We start from the raw sequence: 22,960 nt of genomic DNA, 5'->3' as shown, positions 1-22,960 counted from the left end.
GCATATAGTTTATTTAAGAGACTCAAGGTTTTATCCCAGAAACTGTCACTGGGTGATTTTGGGAAAATCACCTCAAGTGTCTCATTATTCTTTAAGTAAAATAAACTGGTTGGATTAGATTTTAGGACCCCTTGAACTTTAAAATGTTTATTTATTCTGTGTAATACTATATTCTCTGGCTACTGAGACAATTCCAATTTAAAAATAAAATTCACCTTTAATCCTCATTCCTCAAAATATTTTGATGTTTGGAATACATGTAATTTCATTACTATATTTTATTTATACAGTACCTTTCTTTAAGAAAAATCCACAGATACTACTCAAGTGGCATACTTACATTCCAGGTGAATGGACTGAGTTTTAGAATAACTTGATAAAATCTACAAGAGCCGTCATAATAGGGTTGAGACAAATCTCAGGTCCTACATTAGTTAAATGAACCTTCTTATTATTCACATTACTCTTGGTTTGGAGCTCTGGAGAATAATTACTAATGCCATAGTTTACATAGATAAGTAATTTCGTGGAGAAAGAGTATGAAAATATCTGCACAATCTTCAAATATATGACAATAACTTAGTGGAATGGGTAAGAGAGCTGGCTCTGGACTCAGGCTACCTTACCAACTGTGAAACCTACCGCACATCACTTCACATTCCTTAGCTTCAGTATCTTCCTCTCTAAAATGAGGATAATAATAGTTCTAATTCACAAGGTTTTTATAAGAAACAAATTAATTGGAATATTAACTATAAGATGCTTAGCATATTGTCTGCCATAAAGTGGTATTATTATTTTTTAGTCTTTACTGCTTTATTCAGAGTTAGAAATACATTTTAAGAACAGTTAGTTGTATAGTATATTACATTGTGAGGTTAAAATTAATGTTGGAAATGTTGAGTATCTATAATTATTTAGCATTCAAAAATGTACAATATTTTTCGGGCTTCCCTGGTGGCGCAGTGGTTGAGAATCTGCCTGCTAATGCAGGAGACACGGGTTCGAGCCCTGGTCTGGGAAGATCCCACATGCCGCGGAGCAGCTGGGCCCGTGAGCCACAGCTGCTGAGCCTGCGCGTCTGGAGCCTGTGCCCCGCAGCGGGAGGGGCCGCGATAGTGAAAGGCCCGCGCACCGCGATGAAGAGCGGTCCCCGCACCGCGATGAAGAGTGGCCCCCACTTGCCGCAACTGGAGAAAGCCCTCGCACGAACCGAAGACCCAGCACAGCCAAAAATAAATAAATAAATTAATTAAATAAATTTAAAAAAAAATGTACAATATTTTAAAATAGGTCATCTTACAACTAGTATGTTTTTCTTACATTGCTCAAAAACTAAAAAATACTATATATATGTAAATATTGATTCAGTGTTGTAATTATATCATTCTAGGGCTACTTATGTCCAAATGAATTTATTGCTACTCAAGGTCCATTACCAGGAACAGTTGGGGATTTTTGGAGAATGGTGTGGGAAACCAGAGCAAAAACGTTAGTAATGCTAACACAGTGTTTTGAAAAAGGGCGGGTAAGTTATTTGAAAATCTTTTCACAAAACTTTTACAATTGTGTTAATATATGTGTGACAATTTTAGCTAATACTTTGAGTCATCAATGACTTGGACATCTATAAAGCAGTTTTATCTTAGCAGCGGTAACTGTGATATTTTTTATACACACACACACACACACACACACATATCTATATAAAACAATGGTTCTTATGACTGGTGATTTTTCTCTGAATACAGATCAGATGCCATCAGTATTGGCCAGAGGACAACAAACCAGTTACTGTCTTCGGAGATATAGTGATTACAAAGCTAATGGAGGATGTTCAAATAGATTGGACCATCAGAGATCTGAAAATTGAAAGGGTAAAAAAAGAGGAGGGGAAGTCAAACATGATATAAAATATGAATGTTCTAAATGTCTAAAGTAAAATTAATTTCTAGACATATTGCTTGATACCTGTATATTCAATAATGCTTTTCTATTATTTTCAAAATAGAAGTTTTGAATTGGCACCTGCCTTCAATATCTATGTCACTGTGTTTAATTCCAAATTATATAGTTAAAGTTCATATGAACCAGTTAATATCAAATTCTTAGGTAGACAGGGGAAGAAAAAGGAGGAAACAACTAGATCACTAAGTTTATCTTATTTTATTAAAGAAACTGTAATATCTGATTTAAAACAGGAATTTCCCGAATCACTTGTCTCTGTCTACATCCTAATAATTGGATTTTCTATTTAAGCCAGAACCAATACAGAAGCGACAGCATAGGATCCCACTTATAAAACGTAAAGGCCTATAAACACAGAAAATGATATAAGGATATTTATACTTTCTGACATTATCAGATACTCTATACCTGTGTTTTGAATAATTTGTGAGTGTGCTTAAGTTGTTAGGTCAAAATTGTTCAAAATCTACTACTCTGGTGTTACAAAATGTTACACTATATTTGAATTTAAATACCCTACATTATCATCTGCTTGCAAGCCTTGTCATTGTTTGCATTCATACAGAAAGGCAATTTTCTTTATTGTAGCAATAGTAGAAGGTTTCTCTTATAGGAAATCATGAAAACACAGTTTCTTATGTTTGGTAAATTGTCATTTTAAAAGATCACCTTGAAAACCTGGGAAGTCAGCTGTCTTATCATGTTTCTTTAATGTCATTTTGTCTAGCATGGGGATTGCATGACCATTAGACAGTGTAACTTTACTGCTTGGCCTGAGCATGGGGTTCCTGAAAACAGTGCCCCTCTAGTTCACTTTGTGAAGTTGGTTCGAGCAAGCAGAGCACATGACACCACACCTATGGTTGTTCACTGCAGGTAAGAAAGAGAGATTTTTAGAACCCTTGAACACTAGAAACACTAGAAATGGTACTGAAACTCAGCGTGACCTTTTTATGATCACGACACCATTGATTTTCTGGCAGAATGTTAATGTAGATTCAATCCAGCTTTTAGTTTTCAGATATTTTACTGGTTATAACAAATCAAGATGTAGTTTTATAAAAGGTTAGATGGCAGAGATAAAATGAGTAATGACTATGTCTAAAAGCAAGGGAAAATATATATTCTGGTACAGGAATTTTCCTGAAATCTTGACTGGATTATACCTCTCGAAGGCCTTCAAATTAAAAAAAAAAAAAATTGTAGCCCATTTTTTATGTGGCTACACATCAAATGGATGAGTGTGGGCATGTAGGATTTTTTGATTTTTATGAATAAACATCTGATCCTTCATTATTTCAACTGATATTAGTCTAATATACTAATTTAAACTTTTTTGTAAAAGCAAATTTCTAGATTTGACTTACAAAGAATAAAGAAAATGAACTTTAAAATAAAGATCAAATTAAGTGACCAAACCAAGCATGATTCAAAATTTTTACAAACTATTCAAATGTCTTTCTTTGACCTAGCTTTTTGAAGATGATAAATAGAATGTGACTATAAATTAAGATTTTTCCCCTCTTTATTTTCACTGGTATTTTATACCACTGAAATACCAATACTCCCCCGCAAAAAGAAATAAAGCTCACAGTTGTTTAGAATTCAGAGTTCTGGACATATTGATATGATTTATGATTTCTAACATGATATATCTAAATCAATCTCAACATGAGTTTCCTCAACAGTTGTAGTTTGTAAATTAGAGAAAAAGTGGGTGATAATATACTGTTTTATGATTCCACTTATATGAGATACCTACAAGAGGTAAATTCATAGAGACAAGAAACTGGAATTGTGGTTACTAGGGACTTGGGAGAGAGAGAAATGGAGAGTTACTGTTTAACGGGTACATAGCTTCTGTTTGGGATGATGAAAATATTCTGGAAACAGATAGTGGTGATGGTTGCACAAGACTGTGAATGTGCTTAATGCCACTGAATTGTGCACTTAAATATGGTTAAAGTGGTAAATTTTATGTTATGTATCTTTTGCTACAATAAAAAAATTTAAGTAACAATATATTTTAACCCATTAATAATTATTAATTATAATAATTCCAAAAATTAATTGATGGATAATTATTCTAATGGGAATATACTATAATTAATGTGGTTAAATATGTAAGAAAATAGTAATCCATCCAATTTTTAAACTTTTTCTTTTAGAGGAAAGAACTCAACATGTAATTTAAATGAGTCTACATTTTCCAGGAATATTTTAGATTTTTTAAATTGTAAGAGTAATACACAAATGCTTGCTCATTATGAGATATCTTTTATATATTTAAAAACATATAGAATTAAAAGTAAAAGCCTCATTCTTACCCTCCCAATTCCGTATCCCCTCCATACACATAAAATTTTTAACAGACCAGTATATAGTATAAATAGAATAACAGTTTGCTTATAAAGTCAGTGATTGATTTTAAACTGCCATTATTGATGATTACAATGGATAGTAAGCTTCCTTCAGCTTCTCCATATTTTACATATACACTGCCACTGGATTAAAATAGTGGATTTAAAAATCCATTAAAAAAGAAAAGTACCTTCTCTCTTGTAGCCTCAAAAACAGTAGTCTCCTCCTTTGTGATTTAAATAGATAAAAGAGACCAGAGGAAAAGTATGCTTATATTAATAATCATTTTTAAATATCATTTTAAAACTGTCTACTTAATGATTATCTCCAACCCCAACTTCTCACCTCAACTTTAGACTTACACATTGAACTTCCGGTTTAACCACAACATTCTGAAAATTTGATGTGTCCAAAACAGAACACTTAGATCAGTCTCCAGACTCACTCCTTCTCATCCCCATCTTGGTGAACAGCAGTCCACTCTGCTTTGTCCAGAAACCCTAGACTCATCCTCAACTCCCTGCTTCCTCTCACGTTCCACATCCAACCCAACAGCACATACTCTGATCCCTGCCCCCCATCACCTCTTCACACACTCTCCCCACCCTGGTCTCCTTGCTTTTCTTTGAACACACAGAACACCCTCCCACTCAGATCTGTTCTCTTCCCGCGCCCTCAGGCCGCGATGCTCCTCTCCCAGGTACACACGTGGTGCACTCCCTAACCCTACTCGTTTCTTTTCAAATATCACATTGTCAGAGAACCTTTCTCTAAGACCCTATCCTACCCTATCACCTTTTATCTCCTTAACCTAATTTATCTTTCTCCATAGCACTTATTGCAGCTGGGTATATCCTATGCATGTTTCTTTTTTGTGTGGACTACCATTCTCCGTCCTCTAGAATATGAGCTCCATGAGTTCAGGGACTTTGTATTGTTCACTGCTGTACCCCAGATGCCTAGGACAGTGTCTGACACTCAAAATATATTGAATGATGTAATGACTGATTACTCTGTTCGGGCATATATGTGTATGTGTTATAGTGATCAGATTTATGTTGTAATGCTATTTCTTAGGTTGAATCATAGGTATTGTCGACATTAGAATATTTTTTACCTACAAAGATGGCAGTTTTGTGATGTTCAAACTGACATTTAAGACTAGGTGACCTTTCAAATGTTTTTTTTTTTTTTTTCAGATTTACTTCCTATATTAACCATTTAAGTACCTAGGAGTCTTTCTAATTGGAATTTCTGAAAAAATCCTGTCAGGTTTATCAATTAACCGTTTATATGGAGCACATACCTGTCCTTCAGTATTAAACTAATTTCTTAAAAGGAAATAGCTTTCCAATTTTATTATCTATAGGAAGGAAAAGAAAATTCTAGGGAAAGTGAAAAGAACACACGAGAGTCTATCAATGTGATGCAGAGGAAGTACTATATGGGCTAAATACTATAGTTGACATTTTTCATGTTTAGCATTCCTATTGGTAACCAAAAATATATTCAATAAAAAGTTTCTGGGGTTAAGAATTTTCAATGATTTTTAAAAATCTTCCCCATACTTCTCCAACTACAACCCTTAAAATATTATGAAAGAAGAGGGAAAGTTCAACTGGTTAAAAAAAACCTCAAATATTTGACAGAGTATTAATGATAATCATCTTGCTCTGTCGAAACAGTCTTGGGAACAATATAAATCCAAAGAAACTCCAAAGAAAATCTACCTCCAAATAAGAAAAGAAACTATTTATAATTTATTGCTATCATAGTTTATCTTCTTCATCACCATCAACATGAACAGCCTTTTTGCTGAATAATTTGCATGTAATTTCACTCTTCCTGCAGTGCTGGAGTTGGAAGAACTGGAGTTTTTATTGCTCTGGACCACTTAACACAACATATAAATGATCATGATTTTGTGGATATATATGGATTAGTGGCTGAACTGAGAAGTGAAAGAATGTGCATGGTACAAAACCTGGTAAGATATCTAAAACTTCAAGCAGTTATCAGCTCTAGAATTTCTGCCTGGGAGGATCTTAGTGGCAGTGATCTGGTTAGACATGGACTTGAACTATATTAGCCAAGCAGACATTCTCTTTTCCTACATTATAAACCTCTGGGTGGGGGCAGGGTCTTGGGGACGGCAGCTGATGGGGATTATAGGAGAACTGAAACCCACATGCCCCAGTTATCCTTCAGCACTGTTACTGACTACTCATCCTACCTTGTTTATACTGATAGGCAAATAGAAAATAATTCATAAAATGGATTTGTCTTCAGCCTTTAGGAAACGTAGAAAATGAATCAAATTAATTTCTTTTGTAAACATGCTAGAAGTTGTATTTGGGAAACGTTTATTAACTGTTGTTACAGGTTTCTGTGTATTTCACTTGTCCATATTTATCCCTTTTTATTAGTAGTACTAATAATGTTTGTTATAGCATGTCATCAACTAACTAACTGGGAGTTGTTTGTTTTGTTGTTCTGGTTTGGACATAAAAATATTTTTAAAATATAGATTTTTGTCATTAAAAAAATCATATGGTATAATGGTAATGAAACTAAAAACCCTGTTGAGTGTCTAGTAGGTTCCAAGTATTATACTAGATCCTTTACATGTATTATCTTATTTAATTCTTTATTCGTAAGGCAGGGCCAATGAAACTAATCAACAGACTAAGTGTTATGGTCTCTGCTTTACAAATAGGGCCGCAGATGTTCAAGAATTTAGTGATATTCAAAGGTCAGAGCTAAAATTCAAACCCAAGTCTGTCTAACTATAATACATAGGATGTTCCTGTCATACCTTTGGATTGATATTTTTATGATACACAGAGATTTTTCTCACAGTAAATATACAGATCTTCTATAATGGTATTTTCTAGGGTACCTACTGGAAAACACAAGTGGCTTTACAGTCATTAAAGGTGTGAGAAAACAGGCTCTTTGCTAAAATAAGTTTGAGAAAGAATTTCTTAGAATTACAGCCTGTATGCTAATGTGCATTGACAATTATAAATACAGAGCCCTTGTGGACATTTCCCAGACTTATATGACTATGAAATCCTTGAACACTTTTTGACCCCAAAAGCTATAATGCCATGATGTCATGGAACATTAACGTTCTTAGGAAGATGCTGCTCTAGACCAGAGACATCCAAACCTTTAGGAACACACAGCCCTTTCAGGAGAAATGTTTGAGCATTCAACTCCAATACATATATATTTATTCTTAGAATGTAGATTGTGCAATTATGTAAATTATAAAGCGTACACAAGAAATTGAAAAACACGAGATAAAGGTCAAATAAGCAATTTTGACAACCTTGCTGATAGTGGTGGCTTCATATTATCATAAGGTATTTTCAAAAGATAAAATAAACACTTAGCAGAAAATAATTCTGTTTCAATAGTGGTTTTAAATACATATTTTAAATTATTTGTAATTTTTTTAAAAAGTGATCTAGCTTTTTGTCAGATCTGATTACACTGTTGTTGCTTTCACCTCACAGCATGGCTATAAGACAATTATTCTAGGAGCATGAAAAATGTCAGCGCTGCCATTTTATTGTCATTCATTGGTGCTTGCCTGACAGATACTATCTTTAATCCACAGTCTCTTTGTAGGAATCTTTTTAAGCCACTTCAGTTATGTGATGGCTAGGTCAAACTAGGTACTGTAATCCATATGCATTCCCTTATATGCTGAAAGGGAGCACATGAGTGAAGTATCACTCTTCCCTTAGGAAACTTCAGAAATGGACTATGTCTTGTGGCCAGGCTTGGCTTCATTGGTACGCAGCCTGTGCAGTCTCACAGGTCCCCACGCTCAAAAGGGCCTTGCACTTGATTTAATGTTTGCTGACACTGTTTTGAAAATCTTTAATAATTTTTGAGGAAGGAAACTCGTATTTTCATTTTGTAGTGGACCCCACCAATTATGTAGCTGGTTGTTATCCAAAGATCTTTTAAGGGCTTCAATATCAATACGACCATTAATGATTATTAAAACCAAAATTCTTTCTTATTTTTAGTTGAGAATAAGAATAAATAGCTAGCATTTTCCTCCCGTGTCCCTGGGTGTACACATGTGCACTGGTGATCAATGTTCTTGGCATTGATTGAGATTGGTTGGCTCTCTAGGATAGGTTAGAGGGTGCAAATGATTGGGATATTTCCTTGTAGAGACTAGATTCGGTCTTCAAATAATAGAAGTCGAATTTTGTCATGCTCTACAATTTTGTGGAACCAAACTTTGTAAAGAGTGTGTTCAAGCATGCCTGTGAATAATTTCACACAATTCAGTATTCAGTATATGCTATAAACGTCATACACATTATGCTGGAATAACCAGCCAGAGGAAAATGCTGCAGGTTGGGTAGGGGAATGAAAAGAGCCTGAATTTTGGTGTCAGAGAATTGAGTTCAGATTCCAGTCCTGCTAATTGCTGGCTTTGTGACTTTGTTTAATTAACCTCTCTGAGCTATTTCTCTTTTGTAAAATAGCTGTGTTACACTTTTCACAAGTTTATTGTAAGTATTAAATAAGAGAAAGTATCTAAAGCACCAAGCATGCAGTAAATGCCCAGCGTGCAGTAAAGGTCTGACAATATAGTTGTGCCGATTGCTTTTTAAGATAAAAAGGTGGCAGTTGTTAAAATCCTGATAAACACTTACTGAATCAATAGGTAGAAGTCATGACTATTAGTTGGCATGTTTGAAATAAGTACATCTTCATCGATATTCAAGAAAAGTATAGGTAGCCCTTCCATAAGAGGTTATAAAATTAAGGTACATCCATGTTTACTAAATAATTAGCCTCCACTTTGTAAACGATATAAATCACAATTCTCAGATCCTCGCTTAAAATGTGCTACTCCAAAGGTCTCTTTCACCGGACTTTGTTCCCAGAAGCTATGCCCTTTACCGTCTTTTCTCTGTGATGAAAAAAAAGGAAAATGACCACACCTTGGCTCCAGTCCTTATAAACCAGCATTGCCTTGCACAAGAGTGGTTTCTTAGTTTCTTCTCTTGCACTTGGGAATGATTCCAATTTCTATGAGGAATGCTGTCTCAGCACATACTACAGTAGCCATGGCCAGGGGTGGGGAGGCGGGAACCTCGGCAATATATCACCACTAAAAGACACCAGAGGGCCCAGACCCTGGAGAGAACCTAAAGTTCTTTCACTGTCTACCAAAACACAGCTCACAGCAGCCCCAAGAGATGTGAAAGAGCTTTCTGAGAGAATACTCTGCAGTGAGATAATATCCTGAGATACTATTCCTGCCTCAAAAAAAGGATTAATCTGGATGAATCCCTTTCCTGCTCTGGTTCTCTTGAAAATTGACTGATGTAAACTCCTGAGGTAGAAGAAAAAAGAATAATATATTTTTGGTGCCTAGTTTTTTGCCAGCAACATATATATACGGCTGGCCTTAAATCTCACAACATAGCTTTTCTGATCCCCCAGATGAGGAAACTGAACATCAGAAAAGTTTAATTCTTAAGGTAACAGGACTATCTAGGGTAGAAACTGGAACTGAACTCTTCACTGCCTCTTTGGCAATAACACACCACGGCAGAGGGATCTTGGAAAATGTAGTACTGCCTTGTGGAGCTCAGCCTGCCCTGCTGGCAGAGTTTACACCCATCATTCTTTCCAGAGGAGAAAGATGAGATTGGGACAGTCAGAAGTTTCACATATCAAATGTGACTTCAAATTCAAATGTGTTTTTTTTTAAATACCAGAACTCATAAATTTAAATGACTGTTGTTTTCAAAGAAATTATACCATGTCAATATATTTCTGCCAATAATGTTATTCACTGTGCAGTGTATATTTTAAAATACTCATTTGGAATTACCTTGAGAAGAAAATTTAACAGCAATTTCAACAGAATTTTTATTACCTTATAACAATCCTTCATTTCTTACCAAAACTGAATTATGTAAATTGATCATCCACCTCACAAACTTGATCCCTAGTGACTTCTGAATGTTCTCCAAATCAAGTCTGTCCTTAAATGGTAAAGATCGGCTAACTGTGAGAATTAAATGAGGCTAAGTCAACAAACATTCATTACGCAACTACCACATTCCAGGCACTATTACACGCAATGGGAATATAGCAGTGAATATGACAGAGTTCTGTCCTCATAGAACTGACAGTGATGAGATGCGTGTGGAAACATTTTGTAATCCACGAAGAAATAGGTATTCCTAATAATGACCAACAATCTCTAGAGACCGTTTCAGTGGAGAAGTTCCAAAAAGGTTTTGAGGTATAGTAGCAATAGATATGAATATAACTTCTTTTTTTTTTTTTTTTTCAAACATCTTTATTGAAGTATAATTGCCTTACAATAGTGTGTTAGCATCTGCTTTATAACAAAGTGAATCTGTTATACATATACAATATGTTCCCATTTCTCTTCCCTCTTGCATCTCCCTCCCTCCCACCCTCCCCATCCCACCCCTCTAGGTGGTCACAAAGCACCGAGCTGATCTCCCTGTGCTATGCGGCTGCTTCCCACTAGCTATCTATTTTACATTTGGTAGTGTATACATGTCCATGACACTCTCTTACCCTGTCACATCTCACCCCACCCCCTCCCCATATCCTCAAGTCCATTCTCTAGTAGGTCTGTGTCTTTATTCCCGTCTTGCCACTAGGTTCTTCATGGCCTTTTTTTTTTTTTTCCCTTAGATTCCATATATATGTGTTAGCATACTGTATTTGTTTTTCTCTTTCTGACTTACTTCACTCTGTATGACAGACTCTAACTCCGTCCACCTCATTACAAATACCTCCATTTCATTTCTTTTTATGGCTGAGTAATATTCCATTGTATATATGTGCCAAATCTTCTTTATCCATTCATCTGTCAATGGACACTGTTGGTGGGAATGTAAATTGATACAGCCACTATGGAGAACAGTATGGAGGTTCCTTAAAAAACTACAAATAGAACTACCATACGACCCAGCAATCCCACTACTGGGCATATACCCTGAGAAAACCATAATTCAAAACGAGTCATGTACCAAAATGTTCATTGCAGCTCTATTTACAATAGCCAGGACATGGAAGCAACCTAAGTGTCCATTGACAGATGAATATAACTTCTTAAGATGGTCACTTTAGAGGACATTCTATTTAAATCAGTTGTCAGTATGTCTGTGTGTGTGTGTGTGTGTGTGTGTGTGTGTGTGTGTGCGTGAATCTTAAAACATTTGGTTATATTCCTTTAACTTCAGGTACCTTCCCTATGTAAAAATGAGGGTGCTTTTCTATGACTGTAACCTTAACTACCTTTGGGAAAGTCCAAACCCAGAAATGCTAACAGGTTATTGAATTATATTGAATAAACTTAAAGAACCCAGATGGTATTGAATTTAATCCAAACTTTAGATGAAATGTTAGGAGTCCTGCCTTGTATTTACAAATAGAGACCAGATCCTTGACATTAAGTAGGCCAAATGTTGGGTGATTAACAGAATTGTTAAACATTTTAGATTTGCTGATGGTGTGTAGATATGCTCAGTCACAGCTTTTGAAAGTAAATTTAGTATCTGCATTCCAACAGCCATTCTAACAAGAAAAGTATTTATAAGAAAAATTACTCAATTATGCCTAACAGGAAAAAGGAAACTTATAAACAAATTTAAATAATATAATTTGCTACTTTTTAAAATTACAGAAAGAAAGAACATATGAACACTTAGTATTTAATGACAAGTATTTTAAAAAACTGGAAACTACAAAAAGCCACAGGAATTTAGCAAACCTTATGTTTGAAATGATAAAAAATCATTTATATTCATGGTAAATTCTGTGCCTCTAACTTAGCTATTTAACATTTGTTGAATTCAATATTACTTTTCACTGTAAAAGTATAGCCCCCCCTTATAAGAAAATCCCTACCCCGTCCATTTATTTAACCATCCTTTCCTTTCTTTGGTGTCTAGGCACAGTATATCTTTTTACATCAGTGCGTTCTGGATCTCTTATCAAGTAAAGGAAGTAATCAGCCCATCTGCTTTGTTAACTATTCAGCACTTCAAAAGATGGACTCTTTGGACGCCATGGAAGGTAAACAGAGGCAATGTATATCAATTTACTACTAGTTTACCACCTATAGCAGGAGCATTAATTTAATAATAACCATATGTTGAAAATGTTTTAGAAGCTTGGCTAGCACACATATCAATTTTTAAATTTCTCTCTAATCCAAGTTAGGATAATAGCCTTTCCAGGTACACTATATTTTTGTCATGAAGCATTTAAATCTTTTGAACTGTTAACTTCAATTCTCTCTTGTGACATGTTACTTTATGTTATAGGTGATGTTGAGCTTGAATGGGAAGAAACCACCATGTAAATGTTCAGACCAAAGATTACAACTGGAAGATATTTTCAAATCCCAGGGGCCAAAATACCCCCTTACTCTTCTGAATTGAAATGTGCAACCTTAAATAAATCTCTACGCTTCCCTCACTGTGCCTTACTAAATGGATTGACATTTTATGAATAGTTCTAGGAAATAGCTAATTCAGGATAGTTATCTGTTTTGTACAGAATAAATATTATACATGTAAAATGTTTAAGAAGAGATATCCCAGAGATTTTTGAAGCCTTCTGTATTTTGGGAATGAGCCAAATATAAAATTATTATTATATTTACGTTAATGTTTCAATGTGAATTTTCCCTACATATTGGATTTGATCTTGAACAAAAGTTGTAAATGTTGATTCAGTAGTGTTATTTTGGCCTCCAGGGTGTTGACTTTTCTCGTGGATAACTTCCAGGACTGTCATAATGATCTGTACTTCCATGTATGCCCCTGTGTTTTGAATCCCCTGTTTTATGAGTGCTGAGATATCATCTCATGATCTCGAACAGCTGAACAGTAACCCCCTGACACTGCTGGCGTTACTTAGCCTTTATACAACACACAGTAGCTCTTCGGGTGCACTTAGGGCTATTTCAATTGCATTGTAATCTTTAGTTTGAAAAACAAAAGGACAAATTAAACAGTGCAATTGCTCATGTGAAGTTGTCGAGTACTTTTCTAGCCTGTCTGCATTTGTACATTTTCAGGAACAAGCTGTACCACTATATTGTATATTTGAATACATAGTTAAATGTATCAGTATTTGTCCATTAGATATGTATGCAACCTAATAACAATTTTGAAGGGTTTCTTCAGCAGAAATGTATGAAAACAGTAATAAAAATGTAATGTGTTACAAGGTCATAAACCAATGATGTGCTGCTGTGGTGCCAACCAGAGACTTCCGAATAAATTACCTAAAACGGTCTTTATTTCATTTCCCAAGGCTGATCATTGAGGACTGTATTAGGTGGAACTGAACACAAAGAAATTAACCAGACTGTAGCAAATTAGAGATTTTTTTTAAAAGAAAATAATTCACCCTCCTTTTTGTTAGACAGTAACAATGTACAAAGTAAGTTTTGAACTATATGAAATTATTTTGTCATAGATTTCAATTAAGGGTCATAAAATAGTATTAATTATCTTATTTCTTTTATGGTAAGAATCATATCTTATACTTATTTCTGCTGGAATATACATATAGAAAAAGTGATGGCCAATAAAATTGAATTTTAAGGAACTGAGTCACTCTGCAGCATGATTTCAGAGGTCCTTATAAACATAAATTTGATTTTGTATCACATATTAAGATATAATTAATAGTCATCTTAACATAATGAAGTATAAGTACAATATAGTAATATAATGTGTATAAATAATTAAGATATAATAATTTCCCAAGGTATCCAAAGACAGTAATTTTAAAATCAAATTTATTATGCAAGAAATTAAGTCCTTTAGTCTTACAGGCAATCCTGCTTTCTGTTTTTTATGGCAAGGGTGTGTAAATAAATACAATCCATTAGTGTTCCAACCAAAAAGTTTACTCTATAGAAAGTTACAGAAAACAATAAGAAATGATGAAAACTCTAAAAGATTCAAGTATGAGTGACAGGTTCTTCAGTTTGCTTCACGTGTCAGTCATTGAAAATGAGTGGTAAGCCAGTACTTATTAATGTGGGTTTTTGTATTCATGGAAGACAGATAACAGCCTGTGGAAAGTACTGGTGAGTCTACTTTTAAATGTATTAAATGGTAAGAAAATAAATCCTTCAATCCACAAGCCAGTCCATTTTCTATAATATCTATATAAAACAGAGAGTACAGAATAGAGTTGACCCATGTGTATATGCATGTGTGTGCATATAAAAAAAAGTTTTACTATAAGGCCTCCTCTAAAAGAGTGCTTATCAATCTTTAATGTGTATACAAATCATCTGCGGATTGTGGTAAAATGCAGATTCTGCTTCAGTAGGTCCAGGATAGCACCTAAGATTCTTCATTTCTAGAAAGTACTCAAGTAATAATATTGCTGCCTGAGCTCGGGCCATACACTGAATAGCAAATCTCTAAAAGACAGGATCAGAATAATTTTATTTCCACCTGAAATTATTTGAAACATGTTAAAAAAGATTTGTCTTCGTTATCAAAAACATAACAGAGCACCTGTTAAATGTGTATAGCTCACTAGCTGTATCACAAAACTGTAACTGAAACTGAATTGAAACACATATTAATGTTGACTAAATTTTCTCTTAATTATATTGTGAAAATGCTAGTTCACAGCCAAATTTTTATAGGTGGCTACTAAGTGCAAATTAAAATAATGAGGAACATCTGTAACATTTTTAGATCAGATTTGTCAAAATACTTTGAAGCATATGTACAATAAATGAGCAACATGTGTTTTATCTGAACCAAATGAAACTGGAGCCTGTCAGAATGGTTTGCCAGAAACGAGAGCAGCTGTGGGTATCACCTCTACTTTCATCCTGCTTTAAAACACAGAATTTTCTTCTTTCACTTTATAGGTTGAAATGTGTAATAAGACTTTTGAAAAAGCTAATTAAACCTTTCCCTCTTCATAAAGGAGATGGTGATTCACTCTTCACATCTGGTACCAAACACTAGATTTTAAAAATGAAATTTAAGTTCAGCAAACTACTCTACACGTCCATGACGTTATTGTGATAGGTCCACTTTTCTAGTTCAATTTTTAGAAAACTTACAGTAAAGTTTTTCATGATGCCAGTAACACAAAATGATCTGAAATTCTCAACTGAATGATATTAAAAAGTGAAAATGTGGGATAAAAAAGTTCATAAAGCATAATCTTGACAAAACAGCTTGCCTTCTTAGGACAAGTAATATTTCATGGTAAATGACATCATGAATATGCATAGAGCTTCCATTTGGAATCAAAATTCATATACCCATCAGTTCATGAAGATGTTCTGAGGAATAGATTAGATCACACATATGAAGGTGTTTCAAAAAGTACAAAGAACTCTACAAAGTTAAGATAATTTTTTTCCCAGGTTGGACAGTATGTAGTGTTTATCAGTAAGGTAATGCACCCCATTATAAGACTGCATTGTATTTGTGATATTAATTCCATGTTTGTATGTCTGTTTCATATGCAAACGTTAAAGAGAAAATTATGGCAGATATACTGATTTCTGCCAAATAAAACCACTGATGCTTTGTTTTTCATGAATGATTAAGAGCGTTCTCAAGGAATGTTTGGACTAAAGTGAATAGATAAATAACAAATTGTGATTTAGAAAACAAATCAAGACAATTTCCATTTCAGATGTTTCAAATGGACATACTAAATCACTGTCTACAATACAGTCATTTGAAAATAAAACTGTAACTTAATAGAAGGTGATGAAAGGCATTATTCTCCCTTGTTAATGAGATTATGTTTCTTTAGAATCACAAGCTTAAATTATTTTAATTTTTACTGAAAGTATTAGATTGAGAAGTCACTTTAGTAAATTATAAACTTTTCAGAATACTTTTACACCCATCATCCTGATTAATCCTTACAAAATCCTCTAAGATCTGCAGTGTCCCATATTACAGATAAATATAACGAAAGCTTAACAGATGTGCCAGAGGCCACATTTAGTAGAGATGGAAGCTGCATCTCATAAGAGGCCACATTTAGTAGAGATGGAAGCTGCATCTCATAAGAGGCCACATTGAGTAGAGATGGAAGCTGCATCTCATAAGAGGCCACATTTAGTAGAGACAGAAGCTGCATCTCATAAGAGGCCACATTGAGTAGAGATGGAAGCTGCATCTCATAAGAGGCCACATTGAGTAGAGATGGAAGCTGCATCTCATAAGAGGCCACATTGAGTAGAGATGGAAGCTGCATCTCATAAGAGGCCACATTGAGTAGAGATGGAAGCTGCATCTCATAAGAGGCCACATTGAGTAGAGATGGAAGCTGCATCTCATAAGAGGCCACATTGAGTAGAGATGGAAGCTGCATCTCACAAGAGGCCACATTTAGTAGAGATGGAAGCTGCATCTCATAAGAGGCCACATTTAGTAGAGATGGAAGCTGCATCTCATAAGAGGCCACATTTAGTAGAGATGGAAGCTGCATCTCATAAGAGGCCACATTTAGTAGAGATGGAAGCTGCATCTCATAAGAGGCCACATTTAGTAGAGATGGAAGCTGCATCTCATAAGAGGCCACATTTAGTAGAGATGGAAGCTGCATCTCATAAGAGGCCACATTTAGTAGAGATGGAAGCTGCATCTCATAAGAGGCCACATTTAGTAGAGATGGAAGCTGCATCTCATAAGAGGCCACATTTAGTAGAGATGGAAGCTGCATCTCATAAGAGGCCACATTTAGTAGAGATGGAAGCTGCATCTCATAAGAGGCCACATTTAGTAGAGATGGAAGCTGCATCTCATAAGAGACCACATTTAGTAGAGATGGAAGCTGCATCTCATAAGAGACCACATTTAGTAAAGATGGAAGCTGCATTTCAGTATCACAAGTTACTGAAAGCCAATGATAAAGATAAAAATTTTAAAGGCAACAAAGAAAATAGAGAGCTATTGAGGTGTTCAAATATAAGAAAATATGCTGGCTTCTATTCAGAAACAATGCAAGCCAACTGACAATGGAATGACATATTCAAAGTGCTCAAATTACCTCCTAAACCTGATTAAGGGCAAATACAAAAAAACTAGAGCTAATGTCATGGTGAAATATTAAAGGCCTTCATCCTAAGAGCAAGAAAAAAGCAAAAACGCCCACTTTCACAACTTATATTCAACACTGTACTGGTGTTTCTAGCCATTACAATAAGGCAAAAAAAAAAAAAAAAAAAGAAAGAAAGAAAGGAAGAAAAGGAATAAGGTTTGTAAATGAAGAGAAAAAATTGTCTATATGAGTAGAGAGTATAATTATGTATGAGGAAATTCCTGAAAAAGCTACAAAAGAGAAAAAGCCACTAGGTATAATAAATAGCTTTAAAAAGGTTACAGGATATAAGATCAAGATACAAAAATCAATTTTATCTCTACATATTAATCAATGAACTGGAAACTGCAATTAAAAATACCATTAACAACAGCATCCATAAACATGAAATGCTTAGAATAAATTTAACAAAGTATATGCAAGACTCATACACTAAAAACAATATTGATGAGAAGAATTAAAGAAGACTTAAATAAATTTTTAAAAATGCATATCCATGAACTCAAAACTCAATGTTGCTGAGAAGTCAATTCTCCTCATACTGATGTACGGATTAAATGGAATATCAATCTTAATCCCATAAGGCTTTTTTTCTAGAAATCAATAAACTTGTTTTTACAATTTATATAGAAATGATGCAAAGGATCTAGAATAGCCAAAACAATATTCAAATAGAACACAGTTGAATGACTTACTCTACACATCTATAGCATTTCCATTAAAATAAAAAATAGAAAGTAAAAAAATAAATTCTCACACAGTTGGTCAATTAGTTGTCAACAAAGGTGACAATGTAATTCAATGGGGAAAAGATAGTCTTTCCAATAAACAGTGTTGGAACAACTGGATGCCCATTTGGAAAAACATGAACCTTCATCTCTAGCCCATATAACAAATACAAAAATTAACTTGAAATGCAACACAGACCTAAGTATAAAAGCTAAAACTATAAAGCTTATAGAAAAAAAGTATGAAAATCCTCATGACTTTGGGAAAGGCAAAGATTTCTTAGAATACAAAGAAATAAAATATAAAAGAAAAGACTGACATTGTACTTCACCAAAATTATAACATTCTTCTCTTTAAAAGACACTATTAAGAAAATGAAAAGTCAAGCCACAGGCTGAAGAGAATGGGAGAAAATATTCACAATAAATGTGACAAGATGCAAGTCCTGGGAATGGTATCCAGAATACATATATATTTACAGAATAATACACACACGCACACACACATATAAATGGCCAATACATGAAAGGGTACTCAACATCATTAGTCATCAAGGAAATGCAAATAAAAATCAGAATGAAGTAACCATACTAATAGAATGATTAAAGTTAAAATGACTGGTAATATCAAGTCATCCCAGCATGGAATTTGAGCAGCTGGAACTGCATGGTATATGGTACAATCACTTTGGAAAACAGTTTGGTAGTTTCTTATAAAGAGGATACCCTATTGCCATATTACCCAGCATTACCACTCCTAGACATTTATCCAAGAGAAATTAAAATATATTTCCAGAAAAGGACTTGTATTAATAGTGCTCTTAGTAGTTTTATTCATAATGGCCAAAAATGGAAAGAGTCCAAATACCCATCAGCAAGAATGAACAAATAAGTTGTGGTATTTTTTGACAATAAAATAGAAATGAACTATTGATACACAAGAGAAGAGTGAAAATCTTCAAAAACATTATACTGAGTGAAAGAAGACAGATACAAGGGAATACACACTGTAAGAATCCATTCAGATGTAGTTCTGGAGCAGGTCAAACTAATCTAGAGTGATGGAGATCAAATCAGTGATTACCTGGAGTGTAGTATATATGTGGGGAATCAACTGCAATGGACAAAAGGCAACTTTAGGGGGGTGATGAAAGTGTTCTGTATCTTGAATGGAGTGTTATTTATACAGGTATATTCATTTGTCAAAATGCTTTAAGTTGTGTACATACAGTGAATGCATATTTTCCATGTAAATTATAATTCAATAAAGTTGATTAAAAAATAGAATAATAATGAAAAAATAAGTATTTAAAGAATGCTATTCATATGTTTTTAAAATACAAGTAGTACATATTTTTATGGATCCATTCATTATAGTACATACATAAAATCATAAATGGTAATGTAAGTACTGGCATCAGAATCATGGCTTCGTCTGACGTGGGAGGAATGCAGGGAGAAGACGGATTGCCAGGAAATCAAGATGATCCACAAGAGTTTCAAATGCATTTGTAAATTTTGTTTTAAAGTTTAAAGCATATGTGGCAACACAGATTTGTTAAAATTAAGTAATGAGTTAAAACTATATTATTCTCTAAAGTTTTGTGTTTGAAATATTTCATAATTTTAAAAGTACAATTTAAACTGTAATAATTTATAACAATGACTTAAATGTTTATGGACTATTTTCACGAATCTATCAAAGTATCCTGCTCTCCTGCCTGACTGAGGGCAATATGGAGAGAAATATTTACTTATTGTTATTTATTTACTCCATTCCCAAAGCTCTAAAATCGGTGTCTTAAACATTAAAAATAAAACTTGACATGCTGCAAGTGCTTTCCACAGAATTCACTAAGTTCTTAATCACTTAGTATTTATAACCAGGTGAACTGCCATGGACGATATGATGAATTCACTTGCTGTACTCTCGTACTAGAAAACAGAGCTTCATCAATTTGAGGGCACCACATTCATAAAGCCGGTGCTTGCTAACAGGATCAACATCTACTCCCTGGGCTGTTACATCAGAGTTTTTATTTATTTATGTTTTAAAGAATACACTTACAGTTGCTTCATTTGCAAATATTTTCTCCCATTCTGAGGGTTGTCTTTTGGTCTTGTTTATGGTTTCCTTTGCTGTGCAAAAGCTTTTAAGTTTCATTAGGTCCCATTTGTTTATTTTTGTTTTTATTTCCATTTCTCTAGGAAGTGGGTCAAAAAGGATCTTGCTGTGATTTATGTCATAGAGTGTTCTGCCTATGTTTTCCTCTAAGAATTTTATAGTGTCTGGACAAAGGATTAATCTCCAAAATTTACAAGCAGCTCATGCAGCTCAATATCAAAAAAACAACCCAATCCAAAAATGGGCAGAAGACCTAAATAGACATTTCTCAAAAGAAGATATACAGATTGCCAACAAACACATGAAAGAATGCTCAACATCACTAATCATTAGAGAAATGCAAATCAAAACTACCATGAGCTATCACCTCACACCAGTCAGAATGCCCATCATCAAAAAATCTACAAACAATAAATCTGGAGAGGGTGTGGAGAAAAGGGAACCCTCTTGCACCGTTGGTGGGAATGTAAATTGATACAGCCACTATGGAGAACAGTATGGAGGTTCCTTAACAAACTAAAAATAGAACTACCATACGACCCAGCAATCCCACTACTGGCATATACCCTGAGAAAACCATAATTCAAAAAGAGTCATGTACCACAATGTTCATTGCAGCTCTATTTACAATAGCCAGGACATGGAAGCAACCTAAGTGTCTATCGACAGATGAATGGATAAAGAAGATGTGGCACATATATACAACGGAATATTACTCAGCCATAAAAAGAAACAAATTTGAGTTATTTGTAGTGAGGTGGACGGACCTAGAGTCTGTCACAGAGTGAAGTAAGTCAGAAAGAGAAAAACAAATACAGTATGCTAACACATATATATGGAATCTTAAAAAAAAATGGTTATGAAGAACCTAGGGGCAGGACAGGAATAAAGACGCAGACGTAGAGAATGGACTTGGGGACACGGGGAGGGGGACGGGTAAGCTGGGGTGAAGTGAGAGAGTGGCATGGACATATATACACTACCAAATGTAAAATAGATAGTGGGATAGTGGGAAGCAGCCGCACAGCACAGGGAGATCAGCTCAGTGCTTTGTGACCACCTAGAGGGGTGGGATAGGGAGGGTGGGAGGGAGATGCAAGAGGGAGGGGATATGGGGATAAATGTATATGTATAGCTGATTCACTTTGTTATACAGCAGAAACTAACACACCACTGTAAAGCAATTATACTCCAATAAAGATGTTAAAAAAAAAAGAATACACTTACAACTGTGATATGAAAAATTTACATGAAATAGACATAATTTTATTTATTGTGATTACTAATAGCTTTCTTTATTGAATCATTACTATGTCCCAGGTACTCTTCTAAGGATTTTACAAATATTAATTAATCTCCTAACAATTCTTGGAAGTAGGTGCTGTGATTTGCCTTTTACAGATGAGAAAACAAAAACAAAAAAACAAAAAACGGGTTAAATAACCTGCCCAAGGTTACACATCAAGTAGGTGAAAGAGCTAGAGCTGAAACCAGAAATCTGATTTCAGAGTCTCCATTATCAGCCACCATATGCCATTGTATTACCCAGAGACCATCAGATACATAGCATCTTTGATCTCACCTACTTGGATGTAGAACATACGTGTGAACTCTAATTACTCCCATCCTCAAGAACAGAAGTTTCCTGATAGCATCTAAAATAGGCCCTTTTATGCAAATTATTCATGTCACACAGTCAGCCAGTGGTAGTGCTAGCCTTTGAATTCAGGTATCTAGTTTGATAGTCTTTCTGTAATTTGCTGCCTCCTCCAATATATATTTGATCCAAACCAAAATGTATTGTTTGTTTTTCCAATTCTCTGGAACTCATTGCCAGATTTATCTCCTTAGCTCACAGCTCTGATCATTTTACTGATCCGTTCGGTAGCCCTTCATTGCCTATGGAGTTAAACTCATAAAATGCCTTTCCCACAGTCTTACTCCAGTTTTCCAGCCAAACCAGAATACTTGCTGCCTACTAAAACACACTGTACACATTCCCAGTACCACACTTTAGCTCCTACATTCTCCTCAATAGTTCTTACCCTCCGCTGGCATTCCCCGCTTACTAGATTGTCAGCTGCTTGTGAACAAAGACTAAGTTTTTCTCATGATTTTAACCTCGTTGAATTTAGCATAATATCTTCTATATGAGATAAACTTGAACTAATATGTGCAATTGGCAAGTTTCCCTTAGAAGAGGTAAACTAATGTTGTCTATGCAACAGTGTATTTTCCTACCAATCCACACTTGCTAAAATATCTTTTCAATCAAGGAGCAAACAAACACTACTGGATCAAAGATCAATGAAAGTGAGGGAGCAGGGAAAATGGCCAGACAGTAATCTGTCATTTGTTCAGGATCATCAGTTATCCAGAATGAAACTGAGATCTTAACGGTACGTGAAAAACCTCTGAACAACTGAAGGTGACAAAAAGGAATTCTGTACATTTGGGCAACACATTAAAAACCAGTTCATCGACAGTATTTTTTGTCTTACATTATAGACACTTCAACAAACATGATTTCCCAGTTCACAGCAGTATGTAAACAGCAAAGCTAATGGTTTATATCCTTATATTGTGCACACAAAAACGCACGCGCACACACGCGCGCGCACACACACACACACACACA

At 34.7% G+C, this 22,960-nt stretch overlaps 1 protein-coding gene and 1 long non-coding RNA gene across 2 annotated transcripts in view; one reads left to right on the top strand and one right to left on the bottom strand.

Moving 5' to 3' along the window:
• The window catches only part of PTPRQ (protein tyrosine phosphatase receptor type Q), a 266,556-nt gene extending 252,704 nt beyond the window's left edge, over positions 1–13,852 (top strand). The window contains exons 55-60 of the mRNA XM_057556607.1: positions 1,394–1,528; positions 1,752–1,877; positions 2,696–2,844; positions 6,181–6,316; positions 12,309–12,432; positions 12,684–13,852. Of these exons, the coding sequence (XP_057412590.1) occupies positions 1,394–1,528; positions 1,752–1,877; positions 2,696–2,844; positions 6,181–6,316; positions 12,309–12,432; positions 12,684–12,721 (708 nt within the window). The 3' untranslated portion in view covers positions 12,722–13,852. The remainder of the gene's footprint in view (positions 1–1,393; positions 1,529–1,751; positions 1,878–2,695; positions 2,845–6,180; positions 6,317–12,308; positions 12,433–12,683) is intronic.
• Positions 1–22,960, bottom strand: part of LOC103019002 (uncharacterized) — an 85,198-nt gene that overhangs the window by 44,132 nt on the left and 18,106 nt on the right. The window lies entirely within an intron of this gene.

Source organism: Balaenoptera acutorostrata, chromosome 11, assembly GCF_949987535.1.
Source record: "Balaenoptera acutorostrata chromosome 11, mBalAcu1.1, whole genome shotgun sequence".
Taxonomy (NCBI): Eukaryota; Metazoa; Chordata; class Mammalia; order Artiodactyla; family Balaenopteridae; genus Balaenoptera; species Balaenoptera acutorostrata.
This window is presented reverse-complemented; position numbering and strand designations above follow the sequence as displayed.